Consider the following 27219-nt stretch of genomic DNA (forward strand, 5'->3'; position numbering starts at 1 on the left):
TTTTATCAGCAATTACTAGTACTGCTTACTGAATGCAATACCTGACACTACATTACTGAGGGCTCAATGCTTATATCTAAATAACAGCATTTAGGAACATTCCCACCAAAAATCATAGCCGATGTATGCTATACTATTAATGATATAGTAATTGTTTAGAACAATTATTACGAAAACAGTTCGCTGGCACTGTCTGCATTTCAAGGTTACAGCTCTAGGGCATGTTTTATTAGTATGGTTTAAATATCTGCCCTCTTGATTCAAGGACTCAGATTTAATTTTCTTTGCTATACAATTAAACAACATCAACCCCCCAAAATAAAATCTAATAATTAATAAAAACAGAAGCAGTGGATGACATAAACGATATGTCACGGGGGGAAGGGTCACCAAGACTACAGTGCTTTAGCAGACTGCATCCAGGTCAGAGCTTTGGAAGTCTGCAAGCTTGCAAGTTATACAGTCTGAGTCTAGTGGCTTGTCCAAAATCTTGGTGGCTACAGAAATTGTCCTATGCTGACCCTACCAGCTGGGGACAGGGCAGCTCTTCTCCCAGCTCTCATTTCAAGGAGCAGGGGGTCCATCACCGGATGAGGTGCTGCTGTCGTGGTGCCCATTGTCAGGCTTGAAAACCCTACTGACAGAGACAACTTCCCTGTAGCCTTTCCCATACTTACAGCAAATACACAGCTAACACCCCTAAATGGTTCCTCTTCCCTTGTACTGATTAAAGTGTCTTTGTTTATGATCTAACTATAAAATTTCAGTTGTTGTTGGTTGGAGTATATTTTTCATTATTCAAACACATTTTTCTTTATGAAAACACCTGCTTTTAAATGACAATTTCCAGTACAGCAGAGGATAAAGACACAAAATAAGAAAAACCACTGTGTTGCTGCAGGTTCAGTACAACAGTAAGTTCTTCCATATAACAGAGTTGATTTTGAATATAAAGCCAAACGCCAGATTTCATTTGTACCTTGCTCTCAGAAATATCTCCTACTTTCAATTACAGTTTACCAGCAGTGAGTCAGAGGACGATACTTTAGAATGCAGCCATTTTATATACTGTACTTAAGGTTGCATTAGGTTGCCTGTAGCAGTTCAGCAAGCCACTGCTTGAACTGAATTGTTGTTCCGTGTGACCCAGAATCTAAACTCCAATTAAAAAAAAAAAATCTCCCACTCTAGTGTTTCAAAAAAGAAACAGTAGATTAGTATAGAAGAAGTGTCGCTCACCTCAGGCCACATCATGAGAAAGCAGAAAGTCATTTTTTGCACAAAGCTGTCAAGAGGCAACCTCATATAGAATTAGTATAAAGGTGAGGGCTGTAACAATCTCTTTTGAGATTATAAATGGTAACATGAATTTACCCCAGACAAAAACTAAAACTCACCAGCAAGTCCTGGATATCTCTCAAAACCTCAACTGATTGGCAACCACAGTTTTAGCAACAGTGGGGGGTCCTTTGGCTTTCAAGAGCAGGGCCCAAATTTTTGACCATTTCACAGAATGTGTCTCATGACTCACCAGTTGCACTCTGACTAATTGGCAGAGGGCTCTGGCAGAAGCAGAAAACTGTTTATGCATCATTCAAAAGACTTTGTTATTCATCATGCAAAAAGTACTTTTTTTTTTTCTTTCTTCTTGAGGAACAGCATATTTACTTAGCCAAGCATTAAAAGTGTTAGGCAATGCTTAGAATCAAACCTGGGAGTGAATGGTAGGCAATGAACCTTTTAGCAGATTTTTCTTCCAAAGCACCACTCCCTTTTGCTCTGCCTCCCCCAGGCATGTGTTCTTCCAGCACAAACCTGGCAGCTGATCGATACACTGAGCACGCACAGGAATGCACAATTGCTTTCCAATTTTCCATTTCACTATCTCTACAGTTTGCAAGGTTCCTCTTTGAAAAAAACAGTGGCCAGTTCGATCTTTAATTTTAAATTAGACTTAAGTTCTACAGAGTATGACAAAATCTTCAGAGTCCTAGTATCTTCAAGGTCCTGGAGTTTCAATGATAAGGTTTCTTTGTGTAAAATTCTCTAAGGAGGTGTCTTTAATATTGTCACCTCCAGAATCTTTTAGATGTATTGTAAACTCCTTAAAAATTTCTCACCATCCAGTATCCCTGTGATATTCAAAAGCAAATAAATAAGGAGAATATTCCCTTTTTTTTTTTTTTAAAACCAAACTTTCTATTTATGGAACCCTTTTTAGAAAAAACAGGAGAGCTTTAAAGCTCGAGAGAGAAACCAGTGAAATAACTGGAGTCTGTAATAGTAATTACCAGACGTAAGCATGGGTATTTCCAGATTAAAATAAAAGAAAATGTAAGCAGCATACAGCAAACGCAGTTGGATTTTCAATTCACTACAGATAGCCTCTTGAAAAATGAAAGGACTATTTTTAGCATGATGATTGATTAGTGTTACCATAGCAATAAGAAACTCTTACAAGAACAGGTTAGAATCTAAGTAAGCCAAAACACTTGCCAAAGTCTTAAAGAGACAGTTGAACACATATGGCATTTTACAATGAATTTATGGAGTGGTCTATAAGAATAACTTTTGCATAGTAATTACATTTGAGGTGGCTGAAGGAGTTACTACAGTTACCAGTAAATACACTGGGCAGAGGGTAATCGAAAAAGGTCTCTTCACCTTCTGTGACCTGTTCTATATGAGTGTTATTTTATCAATACTATTTTAGCTCATTTCATTTTCCATTTGGTTTCTTTCTGCAGAATATTCAAAGAACTGCTAGAGACCTCATCATTACAGTTCACTTCTCCATACTCCTCGTGAATATTAATCCTCAATCCTTGGAAGCTATTTTGGTACTGTAAAAACTAATGCCACCTTTTCTTAAGCAGCAGAGGCATATCCCCCTAAATTTTAACCTTAAAGCTTGGGGAAGCAGACACTTCACATAAATGTTCTCTCTGATCTCCCATGACTTTTCAGGCTGACAAATCTTTTATATAGTCACATACATATTCTTTTGGCAACACACGTAGAGCTGAATCCTGCAAGGAGGCACCTCTTGGTGTGGTGCAGTCTGAGGCTTCAGTCTGAAGAACATGGTAACAGATACAGTGAAGTGAGACTGGCCAAGCAAAATTTCATGTTTTTAAGATGGTAACTTTTAAATACCACGCTCTTTGAATTCCAAACTTTTTAGATACTGTTTTAGGGTAGAAGCACTTCAGCGAGGTTCAAAAACCTGGGAAGGACAAATGGAGTCTCTATTTCTCATTACTGCACTAAGGGGAAGTGCAGGGTCTGCAGACCTGCCGAGGCAGGAGGGAACGCCCGTCCTCCCCGCTCACCACAGGGGCAAGGAGGGAAAGCGGGCAGACACAGACACGCTGTCCCCTGGAGTAACAGGAGACATTAATAACGCAGAAGGATGGGTGAAACAGGTGGAAGGATGTAACATCGGAGACTGCCAATGCTGCTGGAATGTGGTGCGGTGCAGGAACGGGACAGAATGCAGAGGAGAAAGTCAAAAGCATGTGGGCATATGGACAAACAAGATGATGTCTCTACAGTTTGCATACAAGAAGATCCATGAAGGTACTACAAAAAAATACAAGATAATGTTTCGAGTAAATTTCAAATTACATTTTTTCCTTCAGCTATTTACAGTATTTAGATTGTTTCTTTCACAGAATATTCAAAGTTTTTTGAGAAACTGCCACAGTATTATCGACTCCCTTCCGAATACTCTGGATAGCACTGTGTGTGAACACACAGAGCTCCTATTTGGTACAGACCACTTACTGCATGAGCTGGCATTAATCAGGATGACAGAGTCTTATAGATGGAAAGGGCTGGGCAGGGCAATGGCAGAACTCGGAATATGTGACTCATGAAAGGGGAGAGAATTTGGAAAGCAAGATAAGCACAGGAAGGTGGCAAAGAGCAGAAAAGCGCTATTGAGAGGAAAGAGTAAAAACAATGCAAAATAAGGCTTTGAAAAAAGCAAGGGAGTTAAACTCAAATAAACAATTTCAGGAAGAAAACCACTATTTTTATTACATACAATAACTTGAAGATGAAACAGTCAACTAACATGTTGCCTCTAACCACTGTGAAACTCAACACTGCTATCTCTGGTTTTGCCTTCCCTTAGGATCTTCTTCTCTGATGCATGGGAACAGTAACCTGTTTATTGAGGAAGAATGGAAGTGAGAAGTAGCATGCACAAGTGAAAATGGCAGTCTCATGAATCAATGGAGGTGTTTGGATTGTTTTATAATAAGCCAGTGGTAGAAAAAAAGAATTCTCATAAGCAGTTTGATTCTGTAAAGAAAGGGATGATTCAGTGGGATTAGTTTATCAAATAAGAATATAGATTTATTGTTTTCTAAAAATATAGTCTTTGTTTCTTATAAATGCTACTGAGGTCCTTTCTCTTCCTAGAATCTCTAAAGCAGCCAATCTGCGTTTTACTGGAGTAATGTCACCAGTTAGCCTCTGCTGTGAGCCTCTGCTCTGGTAGTTACTTTACATTAGGCTCCAATCCTGGAATGCATTTTTGATGCAGACCCTTCATATGCTGGCTTGGAGAAAAGTTTGTGCACTGAGCTCAAGACTGATGGGTTGCATCCAAATTTCAAGCAGTGGTAATCAGATAAAGAGGACACAGGAAAAAATCCTACAAATTCCTTTCAATATTTATCTGAAACAATTCTTTTTCTTTCTCCTCAAGTCTATCATCTGATGGTAAAAATAACAATCACAAAAGCACATAACATGCCTGTTCTCAAAGTAATCAGAAAACAGTAGGTCAATAATGGAACATTTAGCAACTATCACTCTGGGGCCTTGACACATACCAGATGAAAAGTGTTTGCCTCAGTCATTTTTTGTAGAAGAATGAGTGTCATTGTGATACATCATCAAAGGAATCATTGTCTCCTGCTTTCTGCTAACTCTTTTTCATAAATATTCTGAATTTACACCCTATTCCTAACTTAATATGAACCATTGCCAGGTTCAAAGAATTCTCTTCTTCTCTGCAGACAGTAAAACATTCTGTTTTTAGTCTGTATTTTGCTTTATATACTCCTAATAGTGGAACTAACAATTTGCCATTGATTATACATAACTATAAGAGGGTAAAAATTGTTTTTAACTGTTTCTAAATTCCAGTCCGAGAACTGAAATATAGCTAAAAACACTGGAACTAGTTAGATCAGACAGCAAAAGTATTTGAAATTATCCTTGGTAAACACTTAAACTGCACCTTCAAACTCAGAACAGTTTGCTTGAATGCTCTTTGTATTTTTCCTAATCTCTTTGTACTCCACCTTGATAGCTAAACTTTGTTAGGCTCATTTTCAGTGTACTTTGATCTTATGAATTTTGGTTTGTACCCTGGTTGAGTCAGCCCACGATCTGATTATTTGTTTGCTTGAGGCTCTCTCTTGTCCAGAATCTCAGCTGTCACTTGAACAGGTCAAATGGGTATTTGTTCTATGCTGCTTATTGTCTACCAGTATCCCGATGCAGGTACAGAAACTTAGTTCTGTGCAATCCTTTTTCATTTGGTTTGCAATAGAGACAGGTTTGCTTTCTAGTTAATTATTTCTAATCTAGCTGGACAACCTCGGGAAGAAAAATAAGAAAGTCTCCTGAGAGTTCACTTATTCTTGTCCACATACATAGAGATAGCCTAAATATTTCACTCTGAAGATATATATTTGCAAATACTGCAATAAGCTGACACATAGGTGTTTGTTGATAGCTATGAGGCATCTTTCCTCCATTGTCCTGGTAGAAAAGGTTCCAGCCAGTGACCAGCAAAGGAATTTTTTGTAAAACCCAGCAGCTGGCAACACCAGCTCCCCAAAAGCACCTGTAGCTTGACAGGAGGCACTCACTGGTCCTGAAGTCCTCTAATCACTTCTGCAGCAAAGAGTCCCTAGGAGTTGCTTCTATAGGGCTGCCTTTCACCTGGACCCTAAATACAGCATCCAAAATTTATGAGCCTAACTCAAACCTAATTACAACATTAAATGAGCTTATAAGTAAAAATTAAACATTTGTTTTAGCAAATTATCCATTCAGGTGTCTAATTACAAGATTAAAAACAAAGCAACTCCTGTGTCAAGTTTAAGAGTCAGATTAATAGTTACACTTTCTCATGTACAGTACTCAAGTAATGCCCTGGCCATTAAAACAAGGACTTGAACTTCATAGCAGTATCTTATTTTCTAAATGGTTATCCCCAAATCTGGACCTCTTCTTTTGGCTTCAGATCCAAAAGTAGAGTTTTTGTACTTCCTCCTCCCTCTCAATGTCAGGAAGAAGCTTGCAAGGATTAGCTCAAGGTTTGATATTCAAAGCATTTGTTGAGATATTACCCATGTCTCATCTTCCTAATAGAAAGTCTTTTGTATTGCAGTTTTAGCAAGGTCGTCCTCCACAGATAGCATAGTACACATTCTAAAATGCTCTCTTGACATTACGATGTTTCACATACCACACACCACAAAAACCATTGCTTTACAATAGCTCTGTTAAGCTCATTTGCTTTCCATTTTATTAATACAGTTATCAGAGTTGGTAGTAGACCAAGCAGTCATCTCCTCCTGTTTGCTGTCAAATTTAGGAGTTTCCTGTGTAACAAATACCTTTCCTTAAAGCAGATACCATCAAAACTGAACCCAGATTATACAGTCCTAACATCATAACACTCTAATTTCCATTGCCGTTTTCATGCATCCAAGGCACTCCTAGCTTTTTACACATCCCAGGGAACAGTATTCTGGAAATTATTTTCAATACCTGCTGAGGTTTCTTTCTTAGAGGATCTCACAATATCAGGTCCTGAAGAAGGTCAAATTTATGAAATCCATAATATTTCACAGGAAAAACAGATTTATTAAATTATTCTGCATCCAATCACTGAATTCTGGTGTTATGCTTGAATACTGTTTCTCACCAGCCTTCATATTTTAAACAGAAAAACCTTAATACTATCACGAAGCTTCAGTCTGTTGTCCACATCCTCTTCCAGATCACTAATATACATGGAAGTAACACTACTGAGCCTTGAAGGGTCCCACTCTGTATTCAGAGTGGAACTTGAAAGATTAGAAAGGTTTGATTTTTCCTTCCTAGCTGTATGTACTTGACTCTGTAAGATTATGCTTTGTTTATCCAATTGTTGGCCTACCTTTAGAATCAGTTTTCCTTGAAATGAGGCTCAGTTTAATTCTTAGGATGTCCCTCAGACCTTCTAGAGCAAATTTACTATCTTTAGAAAAAGTGTTTCCAAGCGATCTTACATATTTTTGGCAGTATCTGTGCTGTTTCATAGTCTCCTTCAGAAGTCTCTAATGAATACAGCGAATCAAAATTTAGAGAAATATTCCAGACAAGCGTAGGAATTATTCCCAATGGTATATTTAGCATTTTTGTTCTAGATTCAACAGCTTGAAGCAGAGACACTTTCTCCATTTCCCCTTGAAAATCATTTCATAGCCTAGCAGCTCCGTTAAAATATATTTTAGATTTTTATCTACATACAATTTCCTTAATTTCATCTGAACATTTCTAGTTGTGTTTCCTTGCACCATGGTGAATAATCAGTCTCCAACTCCCATGGGAATTATATTGTCACTTAGCGACTATTTTGTCTACCTTCTACATTTGTAGACTGATTTATTTTTTCTTTACAAGTCTCTTTGACCCTGCAATGGTATTTTTGCTGATGTTCTTGAACATCTCGCTAATTGTATCCCTTCTACAGACCTTTGCTGAAATGTCTTCCAGCTCTTGTCTCATCAGGTTCGATACAGACCACCTCATGATTTAAATTTCTGGGTACTGCACTGTTCTTTGGTGTTGACAATGTCTCAAGTATTGCGTTTCAAATTCAGACACAATTTTCCGTCCACTGCCACCTCTTTCAGCATTCTTAATTGTTCTTTCAGTTAAGCTTCTTTGTTTTGGCTTATCTTTCTCCTAACGTATTCACTTATATATAATCAGGTCTTAGTAATTTACTACAGCTATGCTTCTCCATTTGTCTCCATAACAGATTCCTTAGCCAATCTGTATTAAAAACACAATTTAGATTTTGCATAGTGTAAGTCTGATCCAAAAGAAATCATATTTAGTTTAGCCTCTGTATGGTGATGTTTTTTAGTTCTCTACAGGTGTTTTTCCTTTTCCTTCAAACACTGTGTGTTGAAAATGTAAACAGTTAATAAAAAAAATCAGAATAGAAAACAAAGTGTAAGTAATGGACACCACTGCGACATAGCACATCACCTTCCCCATCTAAAATTAAACCTGCTATCAAAGGGTAAACCCTTAATGAATGAAAACTGTGATAGGCCCTATTGAAGATGATACCTCACAATAATAGCTGAGAATCTGTCCCCTCATTACTACTACCGTCCACGTACAACTGTCCACTATAGGACATAAGGGTTTCCTCTGATAATCCAATGAATTCTACATATGAAACCATGCAGAATATGTAATAGATATCCACAGTACCTACTGAAAAGCAGGGTGGGGTACTTTGGCTATTCAAACCTGGTCATCACATTTTCAACTCTACGCCTCCAGCTCTGAGATCTGAGCCTTTGAATTGCTTTATTTTGTCTCTTTCACGTTTATCATATAATAATCTTTTTCCTCTTTTTATTCCTTACTGGTTTTAAAAAACTGCACAAACATTTTGAACACTGTAGTATTAAAAAAAATGAGTGGATTACGTTTCATCTGTAGACAGAAGTACAATCTAAACCAAGACTGGAGTTTCTGAAAGGACCTGCTACCTGGAACTTCCTCCTCACCTCCTCCTCATCTTCCAAAGGTTGCTGAAAACTTACACGGCCAGTACAACAGTTTTTTTCTCATGATTTATGTGCTATATTTTGCGTTAGCTCTGCTAGAGGGAATAGCTGTTTTTCCTGGGCACCAGGCCCAGATTATATTTAATTTTGTCTACAGATTGTACAGTTTCCCAGATACTATACCAGAGATGAGCATTTTATAAGTTAATAAAACAATAAATAAAACAAAATCTGTTCTTATGCCTACAAGTAATAACTAGAACCTTAAAAGCCTTGCCCCTTTTTATAGTGGTTTCTCTTTGTTACAGCTACTGACTAAAAAATATATTAAATTATTTTAAAATGCTAAAAAAGTAAATAATTTATAGGATTCCCACAGAAACAGTTCAAAGTTAACCTTAAACTTCTTAAACAAATAGATTTAAAGTTCCACTATTGAATGCACTATTAGTGACATTATGAAGGAATCAGTTTGGATTCCAGTACTATATTTTACATAATTATTATACTTTTAGAATTAAAAGAGGAAGAAAAAACTTACTGTGTATTCTGATTCCCAGTTGTCCATTTGTAAAAACAGAATGAGGGAAAAGAAAAAAAAAAAAAGAAATGTGAAACAAAACAATGATGCAAGATCCTTACAGTAAACACACAATAATAATCAGAATATTTGTGTCATAATCTGCTGATTTACATTTAACTAAAGTCTATGGGACAATAAAGGGTATAAGTCACCACAGAATCTAAGCACCTGATGTCTTCTTTGCAAGGAAGAAACTGCATGGGAAAAAGACTCCAGTCTTTACCTAGTTGCATTCTTTGTCTATAATCTTTATTTTCTGATAGCAATCAAGATGAGAAGGAAAGATATATGCAGTTCAACAGGAGTTGTAAAAATTCCTTAATATCTGTGGCTCAGTATGTTACTTGACGCTTTTGAAGATAAGCTTAACTACCCAAAAAGGAAAAGTCTTCATTTTCATTTTCTTTTCATTTCTGCTTTATCCCTTACCTGTGATTGTATAAGGATAGTAATTCCAAGCCTTCTCTGTAACATAAAATATTTTGGGAACAACTGCTCTAGCCCAGCTAGGTAGCTTGCTGAAAATAAAAAGAAAATATAAAATTAGAATTTGTTTTGACTTATGAGAACTGTAGAAAAAAAGACACTTGCCAAACATGCTCACAGTTGGACAAGCGTTTCACAGGACGCAGCAATACCAAGACTCCACAACAGTATCGTTATCTCACGAATACACATTCTGTCTCTGTTTCCTCGACGAGTATATATGAAACCAAGCATGCTTCTTCCCCTCTCAAAGTGATCAATAGGTTGCCAGCGCGGTGACCTCTGATCAGATGCAAGCTGCCGTTTCAATGCCGGTGTCAAGGATTTGTGGAGTCCCACCTCTGGCGATGAGGAGCTCAGCAGGTGAAAGGAGGCAAGGTGTCCCCCCGGGCGGGCGCTCCTGGCCACAGGGCGGCACTCTCCACCAAGAGGTCCTCTCCACCAAGAGCTCCTGACTCCCCACTCCATCCCAGGCCGCTTTCCACTCTGATTCCATTATTTCTCCCTAGGGAATTCCTCCCTTGCTGGCACACCAACTTTTATGTTCAACTAACCCAAAACCTCAGTAGGTAGTTTTTCCCATGCTACCAACACCATATCTTGATTATGAAGCTTTTATTTCAAAATTAACACATTTCTGAAAACACCTCTGTGAGGCTGTCAGGTAGTATTAGTCCCACTTTGCTGATGCTGGAAAAGTAAATCACAGAAGCAGAGAGAATTAACGGTACTGATGTCGTAACTCAGAGCGCAGTGCAGTGGTACAACAGCAGTAGATTAAGAACAAAAAGACATGGAGGTGGACACAGCCCATGGTAAGATCATTAAAGGGTAATTAAAGACTACTGTGGAAGGCTGTGAGCGTTTTTTTACCATGAATCTTGGGTCTCTCATTTCCAGAACTCTGGTTTCATTGGAATCAAAGAAGTGAGAAACATGCATTTTAAAATGGTGTATTTGCATAAGCTTACAATCTTTCAACCCTTTCCTCTGACATCAGTTATAATCACTTGAGCTGCCAGCAATAAAGACATAGGACTAGTCACTCAAATGAAGGCAGAGATTTGGAGACCAGGAATATCACTGAACTTCAGGGACCCCATTAAAATCATGTTAGTCAGGCCAAGTGTAGCAGATCACCCAGCCTAAGGCAGGATCCTTACTGAATTGAAGTAGATACTTTCAAACTTCAATTTTCCAAGTGTAAATATTTGAAACAGTTCTACTTAGATAGCTGCATATGCAGAAAGTAAAATAACTCTCCAAAATTTCTGGGGAAAATAGAGTTTGGATCATTAAGGTTTATTTAACCATGATCTAGCTACGTATAAATATTGTATTTGTCCAGAGGCAAAATGCAAACATTAGCACATTATCAAAAAATTCAAGCTCAAGTGCGTTGACTTTTGCTCTTTGATGGCACTGCTCAAAGCTGGATTCTTTTCTTTACACAAACCTTTCTTGTGTACAGTCTCTTAAGCAACATTCAAACTTCACTGTATCAGATTTTTTGTTTATTTTGTCAGTCCTGTGTCTCTTTATGACCCTCTCTCTGTTCCTTCCTTTATCCCTGCTAGACTTGACGCTCTCTGATGCCTATATAGTAAGTACCCACGGATGCAGACTTTCAACTTCTGAGACCCGCACTCCAGCAAGAGAGAAGAGGCAGTAAGTGCTTCTGAACTCTACTAAGGCTGACACTGACACTAAAAAATTTTACTAGTGATATCTCTGTTAACATACAACTGCTCTTTTTGCAATTACTACAGTATTTGCCTGTCTACCTGTCCTTGCTGGCACAGCATGTCTCCAAAATAAATAATTTTATAGGCAAAACACACATTACACTCAGTTCACAGTCATGAATGCGTAACAATTCTTTTGAGGGTCATTTCAGAGAAAGAACGCTGAAACATACAGTATTCTTAGTTTGGCATCACATATATCTGTGGATCACATTCTCATTTTGTTTACTTCTTCCTTCCCCAGACGAAGTTCAGTCTTTCAGCCCAAAAGGAGGAAGTGTTTCTCAAAGGCATTCCAGCTGAACCCACAGGTAAACAAGACCCATTTTATGAATTAAAGTATTATCAGGCAAGAAAAGATAAATGAAAATAATGCACAAAGCTTTCCAAGAAACCACCACTGAAATACAAAATTGGCTCTGATTTCTCCAGGACAGTTCAAAAAACACCAACATGAATGTAACAGGAGCAGTTTTTGATGCTTAAAGCCGTGAGACTGCAGACTGTGGCTTGTTCTGAACAATAACGGAGGGATAAATATCATAAATTTTACTGAACTTATGTAGGCACTGATGACAGAAGCTCACTTATTGCTCATGAGCACATTTCAAAGCACACAGAACAGCCGCTCACAGTTGTGTGAAGCTGTCCAAACCTATATGTTGCTGGTCTCTTCACAGTGACACTCCTTCAGCATTTACGGCAGACTGGTGTGAGAAGGTGTCCTATGGGTGGCTGCAGAAACAAAGCGACCTCCTGAAAAGTATGTGGCACAACTTGAAAGCCTGGCTGCTTGCACATCATATAAAAATTGCAGTAGAATAAAAATGGGGTATTTGGGCCAAGATCAGCTGTGCAAGCAGAGAAGGATGACTGTCCCTGACACTTCAAAGCCAAGACTGCTAACAGTTTCTTTATCTTTCTATCCCTGAATTTAATCACAAGAAAGTTAGTTATTTTAGACCCACGACTGGAAAATAAAAATAAGGAATAAGGGAAATCAAGGCTTATTAATGCAGGAAAGAAAGACGGAGGCAAAAATGTACACTCTAATACCTAATACATAGGCCGCTTTCCACAGTGGGGCTTGGGGTAGATTTGGCAAAGTCTTGAGGAGCTGCTGGTTCTCCATGAGATATGCATCATCCAAGCCCTCCTTGCCTTATTGAACTTGATGTTGTTCTGGGGTCCTTTCATCCAGACACCATGCAGTGTTCTATATCACTTGTGGAAAGGGCTGAGGTTATCCAGCTCAACACCGCATCAGGAGAGCTAGACATAACTCATATTTTCCATTGTTGCATTTCCCAGAGAGTACTTTTAGTTGGACTTCCGTAGCTCTGTAGCACGAGGGCAATTTATAGCAGGAAGTGCACTAACGCTTTATCTCTGAATTCATTCTGTTCGGCTTGTAGGAACTGGAACATTTTTTTAAAGTTGAGGATTCTGAAAATGTCTATTTAAATAGCAGAGTTTCCTACTGTGACCCAAATGGTCTTTGCTGCAGAAACAAGGAGTAATATACAGCTATATGTATCAGTACAAATAATGCACATCTGCAGATGCATTACACCAGTGGTAACACACAGATTAGTATGTACTTGAGATAAGCTCCTATGCAGTCGTACAGGGGGTGGTTTTATTTGAATAGCATAAACTCAAGATTTATGAAGGCTCTCGTAAAAGACTCTTATGAGAAGGCTCTTATGAAGGGACTGAGTGTGAGTCAGGCAAAGAGGTGTTATAAGGAGGTAAGTTTTATCTCTAAAATGTCATTGCATGGATCAATCCTGACTCCTTTGAAATCAGGGGTTACACTACCAGTCCTAAAACAATCACACCATCCCTCTAACAGCAGAAAAAAAAGCATTATATTCTCTCAATTAAAAAAAAAATTATAAATACAAACTTAAGTTTCTGCTGAAACATAGCATAATGGATAGATATAAGGGTTTCTAGTCTCATAATACAGACCTGAAATAAACTGAAAATCAAAACTTTCCAAAATACTGAAAAAAACAATTTTTAACTTTAAATACTTTTGCAATGACCTGATAGAGAAAAAACAGTGAGCTGTATGCAGTTTATTTGTATGCAGTTGCATACAAATTATTACTTCTTATTTAATAAAATATTTCTTTGTCATAAACAGGTTATGCTTAGATGTCATAAGGGTGTGCAGTAAGGAGAAAACACACAGACTGTCCTTGAATGATCAGTGTAATGGCCACACATAATTGTATTTGCTCTCTTAGGACATGGAGGGTGTCAAAGAGTGCAAACAAGAAACAGAGCTACATATCTTTACACCTAGTTACCAAATAGGACTGGCACAGAAGGAAGGGTGAAATGGAAAATATGTATCTGCTAGGGAGCTTTGGCGCACAAAGAGAGGAGGGTTGCGCATCAAAGATGAGGAGTTTAGTTTTGTCTGACTACTCCTCAGTCCTTAATCCCTCTCATTTATTAATTTTTTTTCATTTTTTTCCTGAAAGAACAAATATATTTTTTGCAGACATTACTAATTCATTTGTCACTCACTAAAGAAGAATAAATTAAATCAGTCTTTACAAGAGCTGTCATTTCTACCACTTGAATCTATTTTTTCTTTTCTATTAAGATTCTTCTAAAATGGAGTTCATTTTAAATAAGCAAGCACTGTAAAATCACACTGTAATATTTTATCTCTTCAATTCATCTAGCCTAATAACTGTATTTTGACCCTTTATTTCTTATAGCTCATAAAAGCCTGGTATTTTGCAATTATTTGATTATAAATCAATATTACTTTTAAAATTCAATTTTTATTCTCATTATCAGGCTTTGGATCTAATGAATTTCTGATTTTTTTAAAATATACACTTTATGTTATCATTTTAGTTCTGTTTATATTCAGCCAGTGATGGGTTGTAAACCAAAATCACTGCTGCATCACAATTCAAAGATCATATGAAACCAAGCATTACTTATTTTATCAGGTGCTATGATGATATCGGAGACAGTATCTTCTGCCTTGCTCTGTGCTGCCTTGTTTGGGCCCGTTCCATACCAAGCCTAGTGCTACCGTATCAGTGCTGGTGCCTCTCTTCTTCGTATTTCCTGCCTCTCTCTTGCTTGCGGGACTGCAGAAGCGTAACAGGGCTGTGCTGCGTCCGCAGCAGGGAGAAGCAGGGGAAGGGGGAGGCTGGTCTTGATCCCAGTGATGTTTGTCTGTTCCCCATCGAAGTCCAGAGCAAAGTGAAGCAAAGCTAGCGAGTGTATCAGGGCAGCAGCCCTGGAAGAGGAAAAGATGTGGGAAAGAACTGTGCTGGTGTAAGGATTCCCGTTTGCCAAGGAAGAAAGGATTTGAGGAAAACGTTTCCAGCACCGTCTATGGCAGCCAAGCTCCCCGAGCGCAGCCATCCAGAGGGAGACTCTGGCCTCCCAGCAAAAGACGTCGCTGCCTGAACTCTCGCTGATCCTCTGCCCAAAGCTTGAATAGTACTGCAACATCTGGCGGTATTGTGACACCAGAAACAGAATAACGAAAGATTCGGATGGCAAATTTGCTGATGATTACCACAAAATATTTATAATATAACATCAAACTGAGTAAACCTGACTTCAAATATCCACTTTAGCTTTAGATGAACTTCACAAGTTGCTGTAGGCACACAGATCTTTGTCAATGTTTGCACCTGTCTTTGGGTATGAGACGCTTTGGTCCACTGCTTGCGCTACCAGGAACAGCACGCTTCCCAAATGCGCCTTCCATGTACTTTCTAGAGCACAGCTATTGCAGATATGCTGAATTACTCCTAAGTGGTAATTACTCCTAAGTGGTAATTCTGAATTCTCTCATCAGTGCCTAATGCCTTATCTCTTTTTAACATGAAGGAAAGAAATATCCAGAAACATCTGGGAGCTCTACAATGGGAACACATTTCTTGTTTTTTTTTCCTTGTCTTATATCTAACCTGTGAGAAAACAGGGTTACAAACACAGTAATATTAAATGTTGGCAAAAGATACATTACTGAGCTCTGCGTGTGTGTGTGCGTGCGTGCGCTTGTGTGCGCGCATGTGCGCCATTACCCATGGTTCAATTTAGCCTGAGTAAATGCTAGATATGTCAGGATTGCACTGGAGGAGTAACTTGCAATGTAGAAGAAATAGCTGTAGTGTTTCTGTGCCCACTACTAAAGGCTGAAGAGCATAAAAGCTTAATAAAAGGAAACAGGCCCAGGGGAATAGAAGAACATCAGAAAAACAGCAGTATTCAATTAGATCAGCAGTAATAAAAATGGCAACAGATTGAGCAATATATTTCATAGGACATAAATATATATATGTTTGAAAACATCTCTGGTCTTTGTGTGTGGAAGCACTGACCCTCAGCAATATAATTTCACCATAGGAAGACACACATACTTCACTTTAAGAAATTATGGGACTTTTGGGAAACAAAAGCAATTTTTTCCATCACGTCTTTAAGTCTATCATTTTGGTACAGAAAATCATCATTGTGCAAGCCTGACAGTCATTCATAACGTCAATTCACTTTACTGAGGCAAATCTTTTGTCACCAAAAATAGGGTACTGGCCTTGTAAAATTATTATGAAGCCAGAATCTTACTATATCATGACTCAAAAGGCTTACGGCTACCCTAAGAAATTCTCTTAAGTATAAGCTAGAATGAGCTGTTCTGAGTTTCTTTAATTTTAATGCACGTATTCTGTGCTAGCCTACATGCTGCAGATGCTGATCTAGGAATTTTTAAAAACATTTTTTTCCTTCGGAAAGAAAACAAGTTCCTTTCAAAGAAGAATCTTACTACTTCAGCGTGTTTCATTTTATTGCCTTCAGAAGCTCATACAGTGTGTTGAATCAATGAATTATTTTTCAAGCACTTAAAAAATAAGCATTCTGATTTTACTGTCAAGAAAAAAATGGGATCCCAAAATGATTAAGGGTTACAAGCCTGATTTATCTTCAAGTCTTAAATGAGATATAGGTAGGGAGACCATTCAGGTTAACCAAAGTTAATCAGCATTAGTGGTGTTTAGTACCTCCTGAAATCAGATACTACTAAACTCACTTAAGTAATAAATTTGTTAAATACTCTAAAAGAAAAGACAACTAATCTCTCTACTTCAAGCAACAGTTTTATCCTACCTTCCTTCTTTCTGCAGCTGCCAGGAAGTGGCATGTATTCATGGGAAGATGTTTTATTTGAAACAGAAAGGCTACTGCATGAAGGAGATATTCCTTGCAAATTATTACTGCCCATGCTGAGAGAAACAGTTTTCTTGTACTTGCCTGTTGAGATAGACCCGTTTTTCTGTTAGCTGACCATTGCCGTGATTTGGATCTTCATAGGGTTCGTTCTGCACCACTTCCACACCTTCACCTCGGTCACTCTGCTCATGGCTATGCTTGCTTATCATGTACAGCTGCCCAATTCTGTACTGCAAAGCAAAATCGAGAACAACGTAATAGCTTTGTGTAAAACATGAGTATTCAAAAGCCAATGTCATGCAATGATAAGAGGAATAAGTGTAAGTAAAAGGTAGTTTGAGGGGCAAAAACAGTATTTCGAAGCCTCATTTAGACTTATGAGCCTGGGTCTTCTCATTATCTTATTAGTTTAAGTCCAAGGCAATGCTAGTGAGAAAAATAACAAAAGCCATGTGCACACAGATGCAAAGAAACAGGCCAGTCCACAAATTAAGAAGAAATAAATAAGTAAGCTACTGCTTCCACATGCTGACATGCAAGGCTATAATTGGTAGATAATATCTAAAAACTCTGTAAGACAGGATTCTTCTGTCATGCCGACATGATGCCAAATAATGGAGCCCTGCAAACAGATTCAGCTTAACTATTGCTGATTCACAGAAACAGGAGCATCAACTCTCAGAAAAAACAGGTTGACTCCAAGTCCTTAGAACAAGGAATTTGAGAAGAAAGATTTGGCAATATTATTAAAATAACTCTGAGCACTTAAAAGATTCTTTTTATATAGATTCTCAGGTTACTTAGGAATCCAAAACCCTGGAAGGTTAATCCAAAGTTACTATTATAAAAAAATAAATTGTTCTACTGACAAGAGCCTTTTTTTGTCAGTATATCTACATCTACATTAGGGCTTTTGCCTCCATAGAAATGTAACAAAAAAGCACATCCCTGACACCTTCACTGGAAAAGATTTCAAGAGCAAAACTGTCCTATCCCATACATTTTCCAGCCTGGGATTTTATTCTCATTTAACTCCCTTCCAAATGCCTGTGTTGTTCTTACAACAAACTGTCTTTTGACATAACCAGTTTTCACCATTTGGATCCATCTCTCCCCCAAAGTAATATATTTAGGCATTTACATACTAATCACTTCAATCACATCAATCACTTCAAATACAGAAGACAACCTGTTAATTTAGAGAACGGCAGAGCTAATACAGAGCTGCAAGTACCAGCTCCGCAGAAGCAAACATAAAAGCCTAATGACAATCTGACCTCAGAAAACTCCATGAGATTCTTGTGGTTATGACATATTGTAATCAACAATCCTATCACGTAACTTAAAAAAACCTAAAATCACAAATCAAAAGAGCAATTATCTCCAAAAAACACATCACAGGCCTTATTAACAACTGTCAGCAAGATAGTCCCACTAAACAAAACCATAAGGAATAGGACTGTTGAGGGTTCCCGACCTGGAACCCCGTTTCATCCCCTGCAGCAGACAGGCCACAACGGGTAGGAGGGGAAGAGCGTGAACCGTGCAGAACCACTGGCCTGGGAGACAAGGATTTCCCTTCGCGGACCCCCGACTGGGCAGAACAGCAAACCACCTTTCCTCCTTCCTTGCCAGCCTCACGCTACAGCAGCGAAGCAAACGATTCCTATCAAGAAAGCGTCTTTCAGCTGATAATCTCAAAGTCCTAAAAATGCCTCAAGTATATAGAAAGGTTCTTCACGGGCAAAAGGGTGCTGTAGGGGAGGAATGATGTACCTTGGATATATTTTCTTTTCCTCTGACCTAATTAGACAATTTCAGTGGATTTTTTCAATTACTTTTCTTCAAACACCTCCTCACCCTTAAGAACATAAACCACTCTTAAACCTGTTGGAACTAGTAGAGAAAAGGAGGCCTACGGGAAAAAAGAGAGAGTTGTCATAAGATTAGTGAGTAACACACTGGTCAAGTCAATTAATCGTGAAAATATGACCCTTGTAACATCTCCGCATAAGTGCTGGCTATGCAACTTAGAGCTGCCTGGAAATTTCAGCGTTATGCATATAATGTTTCTTCCTCTCCTTTCTTCTCTTAACTGGAGAGAATTGATGGCCTCTTTTTCTATTAGAATGATGATTCTTTCTCTTTACATCCCACATAACGCTGGAGAATCTGCTCTCTCAATATATGGAAAGGTTCCTAAGACATCCACTACAATGGTAAGTAGAAGAAAGTTACTGAAGCAATTAGATACCAGCACTCTCTCCTTCCCATGTACTCAGCTTTCTCATCTCCGTTATCTTTTTCATCCAAAATGTCCCCATTTAAGAGATGATCCCTAAAATTATTTTTCTTGCTAATCTAATTATCTACCTTGATCTCTACTGAACCTTTTTTCCTCCATCTCATTATATTTAAACATTTTGTCCTAATCTTCAAGGCTCTAAAGAGCTCTAATCTTCACGCATACACTTTAACTAGTTACATGAAAACTTGCTTCTCTGCTTCACTAATAATGATGCTGCTATACAGGCAAGGCAAAGTTTATAGACAGACTAGTACAGTTGGAAAAAGGAGACAAACATTCAGGCACGTGAAGCTGTTCCTCAGGTCCGAAATCAAAGCAACAAACTTCAAAGCTGAATGCAAGTCAAGAAAAAATGCTCTGCTTTTAATTAGATATGTATCAGCTGGACCACCTGAGAGTAAAGATACTTAGTTCCTGTGGAGTAACAGTGATGTTAGAAAAGAGGAGAGGTGATAAGGTGCTTATCTTCTAACGGAAAGAAAGAGATCAGTAATTGATAGCCTGTGGAACACGAAAAGGTTAGTTGAGGAAAGGGGGAAAGAAATGATGGTTTCCCATAAAAATACTTTACCATTTGGCAGTATCTCTATTGAGATCTCCGTAGAGATTTCTGTTATCCCATAAAGTTATGACTTTTAGTTACCACAGACATCTCTGCAAAGTGTTTTGTTTCATAACTGCATGCATCACTGCATTCTTTGATTTCCTACTTCCATGAGTCCTTTGCAATTTTGCTCTCAGTTGTAATGGTCAAATACAGATTTCTCAGTTTCTCCTGGATCTATCTGGCCAGAAACATTAAGAGGAATGCAAGCTCACACTGACAATCAACGATGGGGTGCGACTGAGGCATTCGTTTACTCCAATATCATGAATCAGACTTACCCACCGATAATAACACTACATATTTTGCTAACCAAGATTCCTATTCTTTCATGGACTCACACCACCAGAAACTACTAGCAAAATATCCAATCATAAAGACCATAAATGAGTCCTAGCACATGGTTACGAATGGATAACTTGCATGCCCACCGCGCTGCTCAGAACAGGGTCAGTAACACCAAGCAGAAATTGCTTGACAGATGTTTCACAGTCCATGCTTAAAGAAAGGATCTCCTTCTCCGACGAGACTCAAAACCACACGTGCTCCAGTTCTACCTGTGCTCCCCAACAGGTCCCCGAGGCAGCTCAGCTTCTCACCTGGGAGACTCTGAAGAAAACAGAAGGCACCGCAACCTGCTGCTGCTGCTTGCCTCTCACCGGGCAACAGCCTTCCCCAGCCACGCACCAGACACGTGAGGCCACGTGAACATACCCACCTTTCATCACTACTGAGCTGACCAGTCCTGCTAGAGAGCCGCTGCATTCTGCAAGAGACACACGCTGACATGCACTTTAAAGTATCTCACTGAGCTCCTTTGTGCAAGGCTCATTTGGTTTTATCTGGTTTATTACCTTTTAATATCATTTTAGAGCAGGATGAGAAAAGATTTAACCTCCAAAACTACAGTACTTTACCAAACTAGAGAGTATACAAGTATTATTTCATATAAAATTTATTTTTTTAAAAAAAGTATTTTTTTATCTACATGAATAAAATCCAAAATAAAGGCACACCTTTTGGAACATTATGAAATTTAAAGGCCTGATAAAATCCTTCACAGCTTTTTCTAAGTTCCTATGCATATCGTGGAGAAATATCACTGAAGGAACATTTTACAGCACTAGATAGTAATCACTATTCCCGTAAGGGTAAACTGACATGCTGCTATTATTTATATTGCTCTAGTCACAATCTGAATTTGTGTGTACCTAGCTGTAAAACAATTTTCCAAGGCCATATACTGTCTCAGTGGAAGGAAGCAGAAATTCATGCAATGAATTTTACGTGATCTGAATTTGGCTCTGGAGAAAAGCTCTTTAAAAAAATCTTCAGTTTAATAGAGGAAAATTTCTTCAATATCAGAGGAAGAACCTTCACACAATTATTTCAACAAACTAATGAATGCAGAGTTATAGTTTTCCAATGATACTGATTGATATGTAGCTTTTCTACCAGACTGAATGTTTCTCAACTCCTAATGAGTTAGATGTTGTCTCAGTGGTGACTTCTCTTTTCCTTCAACTGGCAGATGGTATTCGCCTATTGGGAATTTAGTCACCCAAGAAACAAGGCTTGTTAGCAACAGTATAATCATGGTCCATCTGATTCTGTTTAAAATTGCAAGTGAGACCAGAACCGCTATTTTTGCGTTCCTGAGATAGAAAAAAAATAAAGGGTCCACCTTATAATACACCTTTCATTCAGAGAACTCCCACTGCCTTCAACAGCACAACCTTTGTTTTTGTTAGGCTGCCTTGTTAGCAGCCTAGCAAGAACAAATTAGGCTGTAAATGAAAATTCTTCTTAGCATTTACTATAATGGGGACTTCAGGTTTCAGCTCTGCTACAAGTTTTGGGTGAAAACAAGCAAATCCTTTAGGGCTTTATCTATTCTCCCTTAAAATAAATGGGGAGAAAATTTTCACCATTCCAACTGACTTTGGATCGAGTCCTTAATCTCTCTCAATCTCAGTTTATTTACAAAGTGATAGAATGCTTTTTTTTTTTCCCCATTCTTAGTTTTCTCTGTCTACTGCAGAACATAAAAACCTTAGGACAGGCAATTTTTTTTATCTATTATTTGTGCAGCATTTAGGATAAGGAGGCCCAAGCTCCAGCTGCTAAAGAGACCCGTGAACAGATGCCTCTTGAAATTTTGATTTTAATTTACTGTGGCTAAATGATAGACTCAAAGTCACCTGCTCCTTGCCTCAGCTTCCCCCGAAGGCTTGCCAGGGAAAACAGCCTTACTGACCATCGCCCAGCTTTTGATCTAACACTAGTTTTAGAATACAGCCTTTCCAAATTCACATGGAATGACAAAAAACATTCTCTCAAAGGAGATTTTATTCTGAAGTTATCCAAAATTTGGGCTTTTTGCACCTGTCTTTGAAGCTGCTATCTGAATGCTCACAGAAAACATAGCAGACGTACCACTGGCTTGATCTGATATGGCAATTCTTATATTCCAAAGAATTGTTGAACCCTTTCATCTACTTTTATTTTCCTGTAATTAGAGTAAAGCACCAGGGACAGTGCTGTCATTTCAAGTTACACAATCTGCTGTTGTAAGGCAGCAGTTAGATCTCTCCCTGCAGCTAGAAGCTTGAAGCCAGGAGATGCTGGATGTCTTTTATACCTATTAAAGTTAATGGTTGTTGAGAGTACTGTACTCTGACAGTGGAAAATATTTCTCACACAATGAATCATGCTAAAACATGCCAGTGGCTTCCAGTCCTGTTCTCAGGAAATCGCAAAGGTGAAACGGAAAGAAGGAAGAATTACAGCCGCAACAAAACTGAAACGGATTTGTATTCACGCACAGAGGTGGATCCAGCTATGGATGAAGGGCAAAATTCTGCCTCCTTTGATGGAAACATGAGTTTTGTCGTTGACCACAATTTAGTTAAGATTTACTTCTGGTGACAAAATAAAATGGACCAACTTCATCCTCAGCTGAACCTAGCTAACTGCACTGCAGTAATGCAGTATGAATCCAATGGCACTACAAGAGGAAGCTGCTTAAGTACTTTTGATCTATGGAATGATGTCTGATTAATAAAAAACAACGCTTAACATTGACTGATAGGTTTCTGCTTTGTTTTCAAGTCATAGGCTTTGGAAGACAAGTGTGTTCCCTGTAGAATGTGTTTCAAGACTTCATTCAGGCAGTTCTTCTATTATGTAGTCTATATTTAAGTCTCACTTAAATTGTTATAAAAGAAGTGGACAAATGAATGCATGTTCCAGTTCTGCAAAACCGTAATTCTTAACTTAGCTTCATATAAACCTGGAGTAACTCCACTAAAACTTCACCATATCTCTATATGACCATCTTAATATCAGCTTCTTTTATTTTTTTTCTAACATAAAAAGATTAATAGGAATATCATTTAGCACTTGTATAATAATTTCCATGTTACGATTATTTAAAACAACTTCTGGTCATTCCTCAAAGTACCACCAATGAAACAAGTATTGTGATCCCCAGATAAGTTACTTGCCCAAACATGCACAGCCTGTCATTCCAAGCTCTCTTTTAAAAGCAGTTTTAAAGAGATATTTTGTGTCTGGGATAAGAGTACTTGAAAATGTATTTGCTTGGGTAAGTACCTTTATTTGGGAGGACACACTGAAGTTTCCTATTGCATGTTTTGATGTTAAAAAGCATTATTTTCAGGTCTTAGCTAAGACCTATGCCCCATACTGCCAGGTTTTGCACCCAATAATAATGAAAGACTGTTCATATATGAAGTTTACAGTTAGATATAAGATACAGGCAAAAGAAGCATTATCCTCATTTTACATTTAAAGAACTGAAAGAGGGATCAAGTGAATACTTCAAGCTTAAAAAAGATGCCTGTGATACAGTAGGGAATTTAACCTTGATCCAGTGACTGCAAGCTCAGTGCTTTTACCACAAGACACACTTGTAGATTTTTTTCAATTCGAAACGGTAATTACTTAGCCCGAAGTGGTTTTTCTTACTTCATTCACTGACTTCCTATATAGCCATTCATGTTATTACTGTGACTGGACCTCGTTCTGTGTGCCTGCAGCAGGCTCACGCTCACCGGCCGTTACCGCAGGGCGCTCACAGGCCGGTGATCGTAGCCCGGGCTGACGGAGCACCGAGGCTGTGCCTCTGGTATCCCCACTTGGGTAGGTGATGACTCACAGTCATTAAGAATAATTTAAGAAAATCTTTTCCATGACACGAGCTCCAGGTTCTGACAATGTGATTTGCTTTCCTGTTATTAACATTCCTAGATTGGTTTTAACCAGCACAGAGGAATGTACAGTTTGCAGTACTTGATGTTTCATGTACTGTCAGATTTGCGTTGGCTCCCACCGGGCCCCCTTTTTGCACTAGTCCTTCGTTCCAACTCTCATCTTCCCTGCTAGACTCCGACTCCCTGAGCTATCACTCTGCAAGCAAAAGAAGGGACCACCTCTCTTGTCCCATCGCATGCATCGCCACCACCTCGAGGTTTTACTAAAGCACTTTGTCTGTGAAAGGAAATGTGGCTTTTCTGCAAAATACCATCTTACAAAGTAAGCTCCAGATTTTAAAACTTGCCAGTTAAATCGGACAGACTTGAAATCATTATAGAGCTAGACAATCTTCTGCCACTGAAGCAAGCACTCGCTCTGCGTAGACAGTCCTATGCAGGAGGAAGATAAACCCTCACTATGAACGGGAACTTAGAAGTCCCTGATGTTGCACAGCTTACCAGCACGAGAGTAGCAGCTTATAATCCTAAAATAGCTGCTTTCTGCTAAAACGGCTATGGCGTGGAGCAGGACTCATGCAAAAAGAGTACTGCTCGTTTTGACTGCTGGCAAGATCTGCGAGGAAAGCATGGACAGCGGGGAGCGAAGGCAGGCGGCTGAGGCGGGGGGTTTGCAGCCCAACAAAAATCTGCGAGACTGACTTTATCGAATTATTGGTGAGGTGCCACAGTTGAAATCACAAAGCAAACTGTATCTAAAACCGTCCTCTCTACCATAATACTCTTTTATGCTGCTTTTTAAATTAGTTCCAAGGGTCATTTTATCTTCGGGTTGAATCATATTAGAGATGCAGTTTGTCTTGAAAACAAAACATAAAACTACAGGCAAGCAAGCAAAGTGTCTGACCTTTTGTGAAAGCTCTCATTACTTCCCGATGCCTGAACCAAATCCATATATGTCTGCAAAAAACTGTTACAGCACATCAGTGGGTTGAGAATTCAAAGCAAGTTTTGTGTCTTAGAGAATTATTCACTCCAGAAGTTGAATATTCTATTTTAGATCTTATTTATTTGGGAGGTGTGCCCACATGTCACTGCACAAGAGAGGAAAATAACTACTGATAAGAGTGAATACAAAATATTTCCAAAGGTTATTCTGTCTGCAGGTGAATTTACATGATGTAGTCCCATTACTGCTCAGGACAGCAATCCGTGTAAAACTTGCCGCACCAACTGAGAGGTAAAGACTACATTTCTGGCAAAACGCTGGCCCACTTGCAGGCTGAGCACAGTAAAGAGAAGGGAACTGACCTTGCCTGTCTAGTAATTTGCCTGTCTACTAGTCCTGAGGGTAAACTAAAGCTAAGACTGGAAAGCCCAGCGTGGGGTTTTAATTCAGGCTGATGGCTGACCACACAATAAGCTATTGGGAAGGCAACAGCACTTACTAAACTAGCATACAATGAATGGTTTAAAGTAACGTTTTCATTAAAAACAACCAAACAAAAAACCCTAGCCATATGAACCAGCTTTTTGGAAAGCTTTAGCAGTAAGGCTATAATACCCACCATAAACATCCAGGTCCTGAGATCTGGGTGTAAACACGATGCAATGTTGTGATTCTAGGCCTTATAAAACCATGCAAGTCACTTAGGGGTATAAATGTCACTTACACTAGCTATAAATAAAAAATCTGACTAGTTAAGATTTAGAGCTGAACTTGAGATTTTTCTTTCAACTAATTCCTGCAGGCATCTGCGATTTGTGCGACATTACACATCTGCTGACTTGCATCAGCAGCGCTCTTTAGCATTGCCCATATTCATGGCAGCGTCTTTCTGCAGCCTCACAAGCAGGCGGTTGCAGCAGGAATGGTCGACTTCTGCATGCTGTGAAGTGCAATTCTTACTGCTTTCGTGTTTGCTTTGCCTTTCTCAAGGAAGAAATTATATCCTTAAATTACTTTTTCTTTTATAATTCCTCTGAATGACAACTGGGCAACAACTATATGTGTGTGTGTGTATATATATATATATGTATATATACATATAGGCAGTTTAGTAAGAGAGGACCCTCCTCTGGTTTTCAACTAAAGAAACACATTTTACCCATTTAAAGTAGAAATACTCCAAATTTGCAGTATCCTGGCACATTAAAGACAACCAGAATGAGTTATATTCAAATCAATAGGAGCAGGTTCAGACCGGCGGTTAACCAGTGTACAATACCGGTCATTTCAATTTCCACTGAAACGAAAATTAAATTGCAAATTTTCAGCTTACGTGCAATATGTTTTGCCAAATATAGCTCATGTCCTGTTCAAACGCTAGTAATTTTATGTTCCTACACCAGCTGTGCTATTGAAAAATGCCAGCTGTTTATTCTGGGTGTACAAACTCATACAATTTTTAAGAATCATTTTTTATTAACAATATTTTGCTGTAGTCGGTTAAATTTTTCAGCAGTCTACACTATGTGCTTTTTACATAACTACCAATAACACTCTACTATTTAGGTCTACGAAGGACGTATATAAATTTTCAAGAGACTGTCTAAAATGTCCTCTGTTCAGAAAAAGAGAGAACAGTTAAGAGGCTTATTATGTTATTTGACCAATTAAAAGTAATCTCTCTGCAATGCATACTGAAGCACTCCTCTTATCTATTGCTCCCTATTTATGAGTACCTGTCTCCGAACAAGCCATAAATATGTCGTGCCTTTAACTGCAGTTTATTGCTTTTCAGACACAATTCATCTTGCCTTTCAGTACATATCTGGTTCTATAGCCATGAAATACTATTGATTTTCTAAGTCAATACAAAAGCATGTTTTATTTGTTAAATACAATTCATTCATGAGATTACTTTTAATTAATTTGAAGACTGAAGTTCAAAGAGCTGTTTATTAAATCTCTTTAAATTTTAACGCAGAATTAAGCACAATGAAGTAAAACTTCAACGCAGGCTTTGCAGAGTTTGCTGAAGTTCTTTTAGCAACCCAAACCCTTTCTCTGATACTCCAGGAAAACACTGCTTCCATCTCAGCTAGTCCAAGAAAAGCCAGAATGGAAAAGTGTCGACTTCCGTCTTGATGACGCCACTCATCTCTTCTCAGCAATATGCACCAGCCCTATATGCAAGGTGACACATGAATCTATTTTTTGAGCGGTGGAAAGTACCATCGAACAGCTCGCACAAGCGCGAGCGACTGTGCTGCCCT

The 27219-nt window shown here is 38.5% G+C and overlaps 1 protein-coding gene and 1 long non-coding RNA gene across 2 annotated transcripts in view; one reads left to right on the forward strand and one right to left on the reverse strand.

The window, feature by feature from the left end:
• Positions 1–14222, forward strand: part of LOC112982437 (uncharacterized) — a 53664-nt gene extending 39442 nt beyond the window's left edge. The window contains exons 8-11 of the long non-coding RNA XR_010392182.1: positions 2748–3579; positions 4139–11559; positions 11881–11947; positions 12317–14222. This is a non-coding gene — a long non-coding RNA (uncharacterized LOC112982437). The remainder of the gene's footprint in view (positions 1–2747; positions 3580–4138; positions 11560–11880; positions 11948–12316) is intronic.
• The window catches only part of PITPNC1 (phosphatidylinositol transfer protein cytoplasmic 1), a 66569-nt gene that overhangs the window by 37149 nt on the left and 2201 nt on the right, over positions 1–27219 (reverse strand). The window contains exons 2-4 of the mRNA XM_026098831.2: positions 16935–17083; positions 9835–9923; positions 9364–9371 (exon numbers count right to left, since the gene is read on the reverse strand). Coding sequence (XP_025954616.1) covers positions 9364–9371; positions 9835–9923; positions 16935–17083 — 246 coding nt within the window. The remainder of the gene's footprint in view (positions 1–9363; positions 9372–9834; positions 9924–16934; positions 17084–27219) is intronic.

The sequence above is a fragment of the Dromaius novaehollandiae genome, chromosome 18 (genome assembly GCF_036370855.1).
Source record: "Dromaius novaehollandiae isolate bDroNov1 chromosome 18, bDroNov1.hap1, whole genome shotgun sequence".
Lineage (NCBI taxonomy): Eukaryota > Metazoa > Chordata > Aves > Casuariiformes > Dromaiidae > Dromaius > Dromaius novaehollandiae.